The following is a 14,142-nucleotide window of genomic DNA, read 5'->3' as shown; positions in this document are numbered from 1 at the left end:
CCAATAAAGAACATTTACAATTTTGGTTGTAACATGACAAAATGTGGAAATTATCAAGGGGTACAAATACTTTTTCAAGGCACTTTATATCCTGTAAGTGTTTTGTATCTTTGCTATTAAATTGTCTACATTAATACTATACTCCGGTGGCGCATTCTGTCTTTCCCTCTTTTGTCTTCTGGCTTTTTAAATATTTTTTATTATAATTTATTATTATCGTTAACACATAACAAATTATTAAAACACAGATTTTCTGTATTATTTTATTCCCAAAAATATAGAAGATAATAAATGTAACTGTACAAAACAAAATACTAAAATACAAGTGAATGTCCCCATCAGTTCCAGGGAAGTTTTCTGTAATACATTCTTTATAATACATCTTTCACTGCCATTCTGCAGATTACAGCATCCAGTACAGAACCAATTTTATCTTCTTCTGTGGTCAGTTTATACATCTGCAAAAAAGACACTGCAATTAAAATTTTAATTATTTACTAAGAAATTCAATACTAATCATGCTGCAAAAGCTTATGCTGAATTACATACTAGATAATACAGATACACAGAATAAATTCACTTTTACTAGCATGATATATCCTTATTTAGGGTGTAACATGTTACTAATACAGCAGCCCCCTCACCCCCATTGTGGCAGTGGGTGGGGGATCCTCTCCCTGGACCCGCTGTCACAATTTAGAAACAGTGCGGCTGGGCGGGAAGTACAGCTGTACTGAGTGCATTCTTCTGATTGCAGATGCAATGCTCTGCAGACTCCTAAGGAAAAAAAAAACTAAGTGCACATTTTTACCTGCAATTTTTTATTATTTGTTTTTTTTAATGAACTTAGCCTTTACCTCCTTTGCTGCCAGGTCCATACGTTATACAGACCTGACAACATGGGGGGCTTACACACACTCCCAGTGGCTCATCTTTTATATTTTTCCAAAAAGTTGGGTAATTTATTGTGTTTGTGTGCCCTAAAACTAACTTTAGTGTATTTTGTACTGAAAATTTGGATTTTCCAGACCTTTGCAGTAATATGGTGTAACATAAAAAATTTGAACTGCCACTATTTTATTCCTGAGGGTGTCTAATTTCAGAAAATATATGTTTTGGAGGTCATATGCAATCTGAGGGCCAAAAATTATTTCTTAAACATGCTGTTTTGGAGGTCATATGCAATCTGAGGGCCAAAAATCATTTCTTAAACATGCATGCATAAAAATGCAAAAACGGTTCTAGCAGCAAAAAAGGAAACCCACACTGAGAGAAACAGAGGCTGTTATTGCTGACTTCCATCTGAAAATGCTAGATGCCTAGTCTGTTTTGTCTTTCATCAATACTTTTTGAGTCACTGACCTAGAACAAGTATGCAGCTAGTGAACTCAGAAGTCCTGATCTGCATATTTTTTCTGGGTTAAAGTGATTGTAAAGTCTTGTTTTTTAATTTCAAAATAATAAACATGTCATACTTACCTGCTCTGTGCAGTGGATTTGCACAGAGCAGCCCAGATCCTCCTCTTCTCTGGTCCCTCTTCAGTGCTCCTAGCCTCTCCCCCATGTTGAATGCTCCCACAGCAGGCAGCTTGTTATGGGGGCACCAGAGATGAGCTACAGCTCCATGTGTCCATTTAGACAAAAAGCCGCAGTTCGGCCTGCCCCCCCCCCACCTCTCCTCATTGGCTAACTGACTGAATTGAAAGCAGTGGGAGCCAAAGGCGCTGCTGCTGTGTCTCAGCCAATCAGGAGAGAGAGTCCTGGATGGCCGAGTCTCTCCTGCAACATCGCTGGATAAAGGCTCAGGTAGGTATTAGGAGGGCTGAGGGGGGAGCTATCTTCTGACTTTACAATCACTTTTAAAGTGGAACTTCACTCTCTCCGTCAACAATGACTATTTTTAATCCTTATGCTGCTAGCATTGGTAAATAGATAGGAAAATAATATCATATATACTTGTTTTAAACTTTTTTTTACATTTGTTCAGTTACTTCCTGGTTTCCATGTCTAGACAAATTATGTCATACATCACAGGAGACTTTAGGGAGGAAGGAGGGGTTTTCTTAGCTAAGCACACCTTCATGCCTGTATGCCTGAGCCAAGGGCAGAAGTGAGTAAAGTGCTACATGAATCTTCTGCCCTTACTGAAGATGGCCATGGCAAGAAACAAAACGTGATTTCTCAACAAAATAAAATATGAAGCCATGGATGGATTGGCGAGTTTGCTTTGAATATTAAAAATGAATGAAACAGTGTTTTTGGTTTGTGGCACTCAGAAGCAGTGTAGTTCCATTTTAATGACTGGAAAGGTACTGGAAAAAAACCTGCTTCCTGTACTTCCCGTTACTATAAAAATGCCCCTTTTTGGACCGTAGACGATCCAAGATGATCTAATTTTTTTTGCAACGATTGGTTTGGAAATATAGAAATATGCTGGTTTTAGGGGGGTGAAAACATGTAAACACAGGTCATACACAGAGGGAGAAGATGAAGTGGTAATGAATAGGTCACAAAGTGGAAAGTTTGAGGTAAAGGGGTAAATGTGCAGGATAAGGGAGGTGAAGGGTTTTTGTACAAGGTCACATCGAGAGAGAAGCTTAAAATCAGACATAAAAGGAGAGAAGGGGGTGAAAGGGTTTAAAGCTATCCTTATTTTCTTTTGTAGTGGAACTAATGAATGATTCATTCTTTAGTTCATCTTTTTTTTCCTTCCTCTGTTGGGGCGGGATCTCAGATGGAAACGACTACACTGTTTACATTTCTGATCATTGCGACTGGTCTCTCTTTGACCAATCACAGCGACTACAATGCCACTCGGATTGGCTCTGTACACTGGGGTTGATTTATTAAACTGGAGAGTGCAAAATCTGGTGAAGCTCTGCATAGAAACCAATCAGCTTCCAGTTTTTTTTTTTTCAGTTTCAGTTAGAAGCTGATTGGCTACTATGCAGGGCTGCGCCAGATTTTGCACCCTCCAGTTTTAGTAAATAAACTCAACTTTGTCTGTGAATGGAGCCATCCAATTACGGCTCAGCTCATAGACATTAATAGGCACAACAGCCACCCAAAGCTGCTTTATTCAGTGCCCTCTATAAATGGCATTGGGTAAATAACCCACCCACCACTTTGACTTTAATAAGCATATGGCGATAGGAGGTAAATGTAAAGTATTGATGGTGAGATTGCCTAAAATGCATAAAAAATTGGATACCATGAAGGAGGAAGCAGTGATTGTCCAAAGGTAAGACTGGTTAGTTGCACACTTTAACCACGTACGGACCGCCCGCTGCAGTTTTACGTCGCTATTTTGACATTAAATACCGGGGTTGTGGCAGCAGATAGCTGCCATAACCCTGGTATTTTTTACAGAGAAGGCGGTCCCCTTTCACATAAAAGTGGTCCCAGTGGCGGATTCGTTGCAGGATCAATTTTATGGGCAGCCGGAGAGGTGCTTCCCCCTCCCGCTGCTTCCTGGTAGTTTTCCCGGAGCCGTCGATAGTGGGGAAAATGATCCTGTCCTTTCCCCACCTAGGCAGGAAGTCCAGGGAGGGCAAGCTGGCCCCCACTCGACTCTATGGCCTTGGAGAACTGGAGCGACGTCATACATCGCTTCCTCCCAATGGCCTTAAAGGGCCCATTTTTTTTATGATTAAAATATATATATATCTCTTGTGTCTTTATGTCTTTTTGACCCCATATCTAACATTATAGAGTACCTGTCCTGCTTATTTCTATTGCAAGGAATGTTTCTATTCCTTGTAATAGGAATAGAAGTGATCCATTTTTTTTTTTTTTTTAAATTAAAAGGGACAGTGTAAAAATAAAAGGTAAAATAAATAAATAAATAAAAAAAAACTATAAAGTGTCCCTCTGAGCTTGCGCGCAGAAGCGAACGCATACGCAAGTCGTGCCCACATATGTAAATTGTGTACATAGTCTGAGAGCAATAATTCTAGCCCTAAACCTCCTCTGTAACTCTAAACTGGTAACCTGTAAAAATGTTTAAAGCATCGCCAATGGAGATTTTTTAAGTACTAATGTTTGTCGCCATTCCAAGAGCGTGCGCAATTTTGAAGCATGACATGTTGGGTATCTATTTACTCGGCGTAACATTATCTTTCACATTATAGAAAAAAAATGGGCTAACTTTACTGTTTTCTTATTTTTTTAATTAAAAAACGGTATTTTTTCCCCAAAAAATTGCGTCGTAAGACCGCTGAGCAAATACAGTGTGACAAAGTATTGCAAAGATCTCTATCTCTATTTTCTTCTCTAGGGTCTCTGCTAAAAAAAAAAAAAAAAATTATATTATATTATATTATATTATATTATATTATATATATATATATATATATATATATATATATATATATATATATATATATATATATATATATATATATATATATATATATATATTGTGACAGGAAGTCAGGTAAATCTGTGAATGTAGTCACAGACAGGAGCTACACTTCCAACACTTCCACCTGGGTTAGACAAATCACCAATTACTATAGGGTGTCGGCTGCAGAGGTAGCCAGAACTGTCTAAGGAAGTTGAAAGGCCTTCAGCTGTTCGGAATGAGGAAGTTAAGGCCTCTATAATTTGTCCAAAGGAAGTCTATGGATTGCTGCCTCCTGTCGCCGTGTGGGCTGGGAGAGGAGGACAGACATACGTGTGCCTCCCGACACCGTGTGGGCATGGGAGAAGGACTGCTGCCTCCTGTCGCCGTGTGGGCTGGGAGAGGAGGACAGACAGATGAGTGCCTCCCGACAAGCTGGTGAGCATGGGAGAAGACCCCCTGAAGTTATGTGCGCTAAGGAGGGTAACCAGTTGTGAAGACTTCTCAAGGTAAATAAATGAACTTTTTCTATGTGGAAGAAATAAAGGAATGTCCAGCCAAGTCTGCCCAACAGTAGGTTGGGGACAGACTTCATTAGATAGGTTCCAGTGTGTGAGAAGGTAGCCACCCACAGTGGCAAGGATTTATTTTATTTATGTTTATTTTGAATTATGCTGTTTTTGGAGCTTGCAATTGTGTGTAAAGTAAATTGCATGAATAAATCAGTGTTGTTTGCAACCACTGCTTGGCTATCTCTCTGTGAAAACGCACCCCCAAAGGGGTCATCCACGCCTACCACCGAGCTAATCCCTCACAATATATATATATATATATATATATATATATATATATATATATATATAATGTTTGGGGGTTCTAAGTAATTTTCTTGCAAAAAATACTGATTTTAAAGCGGAGTTCCACCCTAAAATTATACTTACCTCCATCTTCTCGCTCCGGGTCACCTGAAAAACAAATGGATAATCGCAATTTTTTTTTACTTACCTGGTTTAGAAGAAAATATACTTACCTTACTTCCTCTTCCTCCCCTCGGCGGCCACGGCGATTTGTCACTTCCTGGCTTGCATTGATTCCTGGGAGCTGAACGTCATCGCTCCCAGGAATCAATGCGCCTGCACCGGCCCCGACGTCAGTTCCAGTGCAGGCGCCATCATACCTTGCTAAACAGCTTCTGGGCATGCCCAGAAGCTGTGCAGGGATGACGCTGCGGCACCGGAAGTGACGGCGGGGCCGGTGCAGTGCATCGTGGGACCGAAGAAGACGGAAGAGGACACAGAAGAGGATCGCGCTGGCTTCAAGCTGCCCACACCTGAGATGGCAGCGCTGGACAATACATTTTCAAGGTAAGTATTTCTTCTAAAAGGTAAGTGCAACCCGGGACAGATCAGAGGCTAGCCATTGTGGAATGCACTAGCCCTGACTGTCCCGTGGGGTATTTTTATAAAAAAAAAAAATTCCCAGGGTGGAACTCCGCTTTAACTTGTAAGCATCAAGTGTCAGAAAATAGGCCTCGTCTTTAAATGGTTAAAGAAGAAGTAAACCCAGTGTGTCCCCCCACCCCCCCCCCCCCAGAAAAGCATACTGTGCTAGTATGCATCGCATACTAGCACATTATGTGACGCTTACCTCCAAACAAAGCCCTCGTCGTCCCCGCTGGAGGCCGCATCCTTCTTCTGTCATCTTCCATCCAGGTTTGCGGACTATGCTACTGGCTGGGAGCCGCGTGATGTCACTCCCGTGCATGCGCACGGGAGCCGCCGGTGATGGCATGGGGCTCTGAAGAAATGGTACAGCGATCGTTCCTTTAGAGTGCATGCCCGATGACGTCATCGGCGCACTATACAGTAAATATCTCCTAAACGGTGCAAGTTTATGAGATATTTGCAGTACCTATAGGTAAGCCTTATTATAGGCTTACCTATAGGTACAACTTACAGAGGGGGGTTTACAACTACTTTAAGATACATGGTCAGTGTAAAGGAGTTATATATACTTGGATTCTTATTGAACAGCTTTGTGACAAGGGCCCCATGGAAATATTTGAAATTCAGATAGGGTACAAATGAAATTATATTAATGAGAGGATTAGGATTGATCTCCGATAGAATTTGATTCCAACTAGTACCAATCAAAACATTCAAATAAATAAAATTAAAGTATTGATCTAATGGCTCTAAGTACCTTTTTCACTTTCGTGAAGTCTGTTAGTTGTGACAGTTCTGCTAGAGGCACTTGCTGGCCTTCCACGTGACAGATTATTTCTTGAGAACTCAAGGCTTTAGTCCCATCTTCAGTCAAAACAACAAGAACTCCAGAATCACTGTCTGACAGGCCAAACTTTCTAAAAGCTTCCGAAATCTAAACGGAAAAGAGATTAGTAAACTTTCTTTTTTTAGTGCTCATATGTTTATACAGGTTAATTTCCTCGTGTAGAGGAAGGAAGAAATATGTCCAGCAGTGCTTTTATTGAACAGTATTTTTTGGTATTGTAGGTATTTTTATATTTTTGTGAATATGCATGCTTGCAATGTAATTAGAAAAATGTAAATATTTTAGTTCCAATAATTTTTATTAGGTATATAACAAATTACACATAAACAAACCCTGCAATTTGTTTTTAGTTCTAATAATTTTTATTAGGTACAGTATATAACAAATTACACATAAACAAACTCTGCAAAAATGTAAATATTTTAAAGGCTAAACTCCAAGTTAAAAGTTAAACACACAATTGTATCCATATACTGTATGTGAACTGTTTTATCTGCCAAAGGATTTCTGTGTTTAGCCAGTCCTAAGATCTAGACTCCCTGGCCTAAAAGCAAGCCATAGTGACCACAACTGAGCAACACAGCCTGGAACAGCCTAACCCTTTCTTTCTGTCTAATTGATGCCATTCAAATGAGCTGACATCAAGATAAACTCTAGTAATTCTGCTAGGATATGTGCAAAATGATTTTATAATGAACAAAGAAATGTTTGCATATTTGCTTGGAGTTCAGCTTTAACTAAAAGCATAGAATAAAGGCAACCTGTCATGACATGGAGGCTGCCATTGCTGACCTCTCACGAAACTTCTAGTTATCTGTCTGTCATGCTGAAATGCATAATTCTAAACTTTGAAACGCCTAAGACAAGAATGCAATATTAACTTCTGACTTTTCTCCTGACTTGCATGTCAAATCCCAGCTGTCATTTCTGCAGTCCTGGTTGAAAATAAAAAGGTGGATTTGGACTGGTTAAAATATTCCCATGAACCTACTTTTCATACATCAGACCTGCTGTTATTTTATATTGTTAAAATTGAATTAAACTTTGTTGCCTTCACCCAGGGTTTCTGTAGGGGTGGTGCAATGTATTGTTAGTTCTTTTTTAGCTTTAGGACTTGTTCATACTTACTGCATGGTAAAACACTGTGGTTTACCTTGCAGGAAGTGTCCGTTCTGGCCAGCTGTGCCTTGCGCGTGTTTACGATTTTTTTTTAAACTTCTTTGAAATGTCACAAATGTGTGTAATTTCCTTAAAGTAGTTGTAAACCTCAGTCATGAAATGTGAACTAAGCACATATATTTGAAATGTTTACTTGTCTATCTCCAAAGCTCTAAGTGTCATTTCTCTCTGGTGCTTCCTTCCTCAGTTATCAGCATGAGCCACTTCTGACAAGTTTTCGCAACACATGAGATACATTTGTGATGGGGGAGGGAGCTCATTACACAGCTTGTCTATTCATAACACAGCTCTGTATCCTTCCTTCCTGTGTGTGGAGGGAGGTGTGTCCCTTTCCTCCAATCAGTTCTCACACAGCGTGACTGTAGCTTTTCACCCCCTCCTCTGTGCTCCTGACAGATGAAGAAGGATTTTATCACAAAACTGTACTTCTGAAGGGATGTAGAGAAGAGGAGACTGCAGATAAACAAGAAAAACCTATGTGAGGGGATTTGTTTCAACTCTGTGTATCACCTGAAGCTATTCACCTCACTGAGAGAATTTACAACCACTTTAAAGAGAATCTTCACCCTAGAAAGAAAACAAAAATTCAGCTACAATTACTGTAACTGCTGACTTTTAATAAATGAACACTCAGCTGCCCAAGGATCCAGTGCAGTCCTTACCAAGGCCAGTTCTTTGTCAGTCTTTGGGTCCCCGACTACGGCATGTTTAGTGTGGGGAGCCAGCTGTGACTCCTTGCGTCTTCCCACTGTGCATGCACAAGCTGCATTAAGCTTTCTGAATGGCCCCACAGCCTTCTGAGACCTGTGATGTGTCCCAGGAGACTGCTGGCAAAGGGAGGGGAGGCTGAACTCCGGCTCCGATTGACTAGGCGAACCATGTATTCTGGCAGTGGAGGTGTCCCACTGTCAGAGTTCAATAGCGCAGCAGGGAGAATTCCTTCATCCACCTCTGTTTTGAAATTTTTTATAGCTAGGCAAATCCTATACTTATATTATTAGCGGTTCCAAATAAATAACTACTGCAGTTGGGAACAGACACGAAAATATACATTCAGCATCTTTCCAAATCACGTTAATTTGTGGAATTGAAGCTTTTTATACACATGCTTACGTGGATACCCTATTAATATTACAAGTGTAACAAGTGGTGTAACATAAGTTGGCTAATTTCTTATCAGGACTCGAAAGAATGTGAATACGTAATTAAAACTTTATTAGTGCCATGTACACAATAAGTGCAGTGTGCAATACATAAGCAAAGCATACAACATGGAATACAGTTTGATACAGAATTTACAATATCCTTCACAATATCGAATGTGTGGATGGGGGAAGCCATTCATGTTTTTTTGATCAGTCGGCTGGCTGATCATAAAGAAAAAAAGAATGATCTATGGCAAGCTTTAGAAACTCGTAAGGTCTTCCAACATGTATGAACATGCCTTTGCTGAAGTGTCATTCAACTCTATGCATCTCAACGTGTTGTGACGACAAGCGGGTGATAAGTTGCGCTGCATAAAAATGCATACGTGCTACAAAATTGTTTTCTGTGTGCCTTTGCACTGAGCATGAGCCCTAAGGCCCCTTTCACAAGGGCGATGCGCTGGTGGATTCAGTTTTGCTCAGAGGGGGTCGATCCGCCGGTCCCCGCTGAGCAGGCGTATGACAGCTCCGTCTCCGCTCACTGTGCAGAGACGGACCTATCAGATCCTCTATGGGAGATCGGATGAAAACGGACCGCCTGTCTGTTTTCATCCAATCTTATCTGATCCGATCCTCCAGGCGGATGGAAAATAGGGTTTCCATCTGACCAAATTTCACGGACAGGATCGGATCAGATAGTGGCGTGTGTCAGCGGAGATGTCACTACTGACATCTGCTGCTCCATATGGGTGCATGTAGCATCTGATCGAGTCCCCCTGAAAAACTGACAGGCGGATCGGATCGGAAAGCCCGTGTCAAAGGGGCTTTAATGTTCTTATGTAAAAGCGGTTACACAAAAGGCACCACACAAATGTAAAATACTATACAAGAGAACAGTACCATGACATTATCTATTTAACAAATGAATACATTCAGCTGAATAACAACTAGGAATAGAAACAAAACACATTTCTGTTCTTAAAATAATAAGTTTACCCTGTCTTGCTCTAAGTACAGAGAAACAAGGAGAGGGAATGGCTTCAAAATGAATTATGTATACTCCTCTACATTCCATCACAGTCTTAAGGCAATATAAATAACAGCACTTACTCCATTTAGTTCTCCAATTAGAAAGTATTACTTGGAGCCAGAGTTATTTTTGTGCACAGTTTGTTTCACAAAAATAAACAAATTTTTTCCCCAGAACAAAGTAGGGCAACAGTTTTCTAAGTACGCTACACAGCTGGATACCTTTTACAAGGATATTAAAATTCACCTATGTACAGAGCGAATTGCAGTGTGTCCATACAGATACAAAGCAGAAATCTCTTGAAATTTCCTTTAACCAGCAAAACAAAATATATTGCTTCATAAAAAAGCCAATGGCAAAATGAATGCTGAAACTGAAGGAGCCCACTTTTTGTTTTTAATAATGCAAGACTACGGGAGAGAGGGAGAGAGAGAGAGAAATAATTATTTTTCAGTGGCTTACCTTTTCTGATTAAAAAAATACTGCTTCGGTCAAAATGATGGCAGCTACTTCAGTTAAGCCTCAGAAAACACAGGAAATTTGAAGCCATCATGAAGAGGGTGACACCAAAGATTTATTAAGAAATAAAATATGTGATTAAACTTTTTGAGGCTTTCAGTGACTGAATTGTTCAGTATTATGGTTGTTGAGTGTTAGAGGACATAATGCTGAAAATTTCTCAAAAGCTCAAAAGGATTTAAAGCATTTGTACTTTGCCCATTTAGGGCAGTGCCTGTGATAAAATACTGGGGAAAGTATTTTAAGTGGAAGTAAAGGCTAATATATGTTGCTTACACTGATATTGAAACAGTAGTAAACTGCAGCTTTAAAAAAAAAAAATCTCCTGCAAGGCAATTTCATGCATTGTATGCATCGCATACTAGCATGTTATACGAGACTTACCTTATAACGAAGCCCTCCAGTGGCATGCTGTACCTGCTGAAAGGGCTTCCATCTTAACCCCCTTTCTCTCCTCATTGGCTCACTGACTTTGACTGACAGCAGCAGGAGCCAATGGCACCCGCTGCTGTCTCAGCCAATGAGGAGGGAGAGTCCCGGACAACCAAGGCACTCGTGCTACATCACTGGATCAGAGGAAGCTCAGGTAAGGATTGAGAGGGCTGCTGCATAAAAACCTCCTGCCTTTAGAACTACTTTACTCTCTTCCCACCAAGCCTTTCGTAAAGTGACAGCTGGACGGGAGCACTATTGTTCTCCACCGGAAACGGCTGACTGCCGTTACCATGTGATTGCTGTGGCCAATCACAGCAGATCACATAACAGATGTACACAATGAAATGCTTTGTTACATGCCTTTCATTGTGTACTCTTGTGATGAGCTCTGTGATAGGTCACAGTGATCACATGGTACAGACAGGGCCAAATCACTGCCCACCTGTACCATGTGATTAGACAGGGCCAATCACAGCTAATTACAATAGTAAACAGTAAATGAGTAGTTTTCATTCAGAAAAAATAGTTCCTTATAACTGTAAAATGCACAGTTATAAGCAATCATAGTGTGTAAAAAAAAAAAAAAATCCTGATCACCTCCCCAGAGTAGTACAACTTTACTGTGGTAACACTGCATTGCTCTGATCACTCTATGTTAAAAAAAAAAATATATTGTAAAAAATAAAATAAAAAAATGTAATAAAAAATAAAAATAGATTTAAAAAAACTGAAAAGAAATTATTTGTTTATTTATTTTTTTACAAACTGTCACCAGTCAGTGTCCCTAATCACCGCCACACCAGTTGTATAATGATGCTGTACTGCACTGGTGACGGTATTTAAAAAATTGTGAAAAAAAAAACATTTTTTTTTTCAATTTCTTCATTTTCCAAAAAATTGTTACAAAAAATAAATACAGTGCATCTGGAAAGTATTCACAGTACTTCACTTTTTTGACATTTTGTTAGGTTACAGCTAGGGATGCACCGAAATGAAAATTCTGGGCCGAAACCGAAAATGCAGGATGCCCTTGGCCGAAAACCGAAACCGAAAATGACTTTTCCCCCCAAATAATTTTAAATTAGATAGAACAGGGGCATACACCAAAAACAGGCAGCGACGTACACCTGTCGCTGCCACCCTGTCACAGTATATGTACTGTGATGGGTTGGCAAGTGGTTAATTTAATTACCAATGGTATTTGTATTATGCAGCATGAGGGGGTTAATGTATTGCCACTTATGGTCACTGATGCATTAGTGACTGACCAGTGGCAGTTAATTAACCCCTTTGTGCTGCATTAGTGCAACCAGTATCAGTGTTAATTAACACTGGCTGCACTGATACTGGTTGCACTAATGCAGTACAAAAGGGGTTAATTTTTTTTTTTTTTATGCAAGATTTATTTTTATGTTCCTATAGAACACAGAATTGCATAAACTTAAATGAAACATTATGTATACATACAAAGTAAAAAAGTAAATTTGCTGCTTCAGGGTAATTAACCTTCAAATAAAGTACATGTCTTAAAAACTGACATTATTTCAAACATTAGAATAAACTTAATTACAAAACAGCAAAGTAATTGAACTGTGTTTGGAATAATTTGGTGTTTGTTACTGCCATTTCTGCACTGCTTCTTTTCAGTTCAAAGGCAGGGAGCTTTTGGCAGATACTGGTCAAGATAGCCCAAGAGTTTTAAAAACTTAGTTTCACTGGTTGTCATGTGGACGCTTTGCTAGAGAAAAAAAAAAAAAAAGGATGGCTCAGATTTCATTCATGAGGCTTGGAACGTGTACGTAGCTGCTTGCTGTTCTGCATATTTCCCGCCCACATCTCCCTCTCTGTCCTGCACATACGCCGAGATAGGAGAGTGGGCGGCCCCGGGCAGACAGAAAAACTGGGGTGGGAGGGGGAGGAGGATGAGCTGTGTGTGTCTTTCTCCTCTCCTGTCCGTGTCTGGGAGGGGTGAGTACTGCTCGCTGCTGGGCTGTGTGAGAGACGAGGTGTCACAGACGCTGCGCTTTGCTGCAGCCACAGCTTCTAATTGAACAGACTGATTCTCCTATCCTACGGACGGGAGAATCAGGGACTTTTCAAACCTGCGCTGCGGCCATTAATTTCGGCATTTTAACCCATTTTCGGCCGAAAATTTCGGTGGCCGAAATTTCGGTGCATCCCTAGTTACAGCCTTATTCCAAAATGGATTACATTCATTATTTTCCTCAAAATTCTACAAACCATACCCCATAATGACAACATGAAAGAAAGATTGATTGAAATCTTTGCAAATTTATTTAAAAAAAAAAATCACATGTACAGAAGTATTCACAGCCTTTGCCATGACACTTACAATTGAGCTCATGTGCATCCTGTTTCCACTGATTATCCTTGAGATGTTTCTACAACTTGGAGTCCACCTGTGGTAAATCTAGTTGATTGGACATGATTTGGAAAGGTACACACCTTTTTATTTACTGTAAGGTCCCACAGTCAACAGTGCATGTCAGAGCACAAACCAAGCCATGAAGTCCAAGGCATTGTCTGCAGACCTCCGAGACCGGATTGTATTGAGGCACAGATCTGGGGAAGGGTGCAGAAAAAGTTCTGCAGCATTTAAGGTCCCAATGAGCACAGTAGCCCCCATTATCCGCAAATGGAAGAAGTTTGGAACCACCAGGACTATTCCTAGAGCAGGTCGTCCGACCAAGCTGAGCAATCGGGGGGAGAGGGGCCTTAGGCAGGGAGGTGACCTGGAACCTGATGGTCACTCTGACAGAGCTCCAGTGTTTCTCTGTGGAGGGAGGAGAACCTTCCAGAAGAACAACCATCTCTGCAATACTCCACCAATCAAGCCTGTATGTTAGAGTGGTCAGACGGAAGCCACACCTCAGTAAAAGGCACATAACAGCCCGCCTGGAGTTTGCCAATAGACACTTGAAGGACTCTCAGGCAATGAGAAAGAAAATTCTTTGGTCTGATGAAACAAAGATTTAACTCCTTGGCCTGAATGGCAAGCATCATGTCTGGGGGAAACCAGGCTCCGCTCATCACCTGGCCAATACCATCCCTACAGTAAAGCAATGTGGTGGCAGCATCATGCTGTGGGGATGTTTTTCAGCGGCAAGAACTGGGAGACTAGCCAGGATTGAGGGAAAGATGAATACAGCAATGTACAGAAACATCTTTGATGAAAACCT

The 14,142-nt window shown here is 40.5% G+C and overlaps 1 protein-coding gene across 4 annotated transcripts in view; it reads right to left on the bottom strand.

Moving 5' to 3' along the window:
- Window positions 1-202: 202 nt before the first annotated feature.
- TPRKB (TP53RK binding protein) overlaps window positions 203-14,142 on the bottom strand; it is a 42,592-nt gene continuing 28,652 nt past the window's right edge. For 3 of the 4 annotated variants that reach the window (XM_082256811.1, XM_082256812.1, XM_082256813.1), the window contains 2 exons: window positions 6,545-6,721; window positions 203-458 (listed from right to left, as the gene is read on the bottom strand). In XM_082256811.1, the coding sequence (XP_082112937.1) occupies window positions 372-458; window positions 6,545-6,721 (264 nt within the window). In that variant the 3' untranslated portion in view covers window positions 203-371. The remainder of the gene's footprint in view (window positions 459-6,544; window positions 6,722-14,142) is intronic. The other variant, XM_082256810.1, reaches the window with a different exon arrangement.

This window comes from Pelophylax lessonae, assembly GCF_965119305.1.
Source record: "Pelophylax lessonae genome assembly, chromosome: 4".
Lineage (NCBI taxonomy): Eukaryota > Metazoa > Chordata > Amphibia > Anura > Ranidae > Pelophylax > Pelophylax lessonae.
The sequence above is the reverse complement of the archived record's forward strand: the minus strand, read 5'-3'. Positions and strand labels throughout refer to the sequence as shown.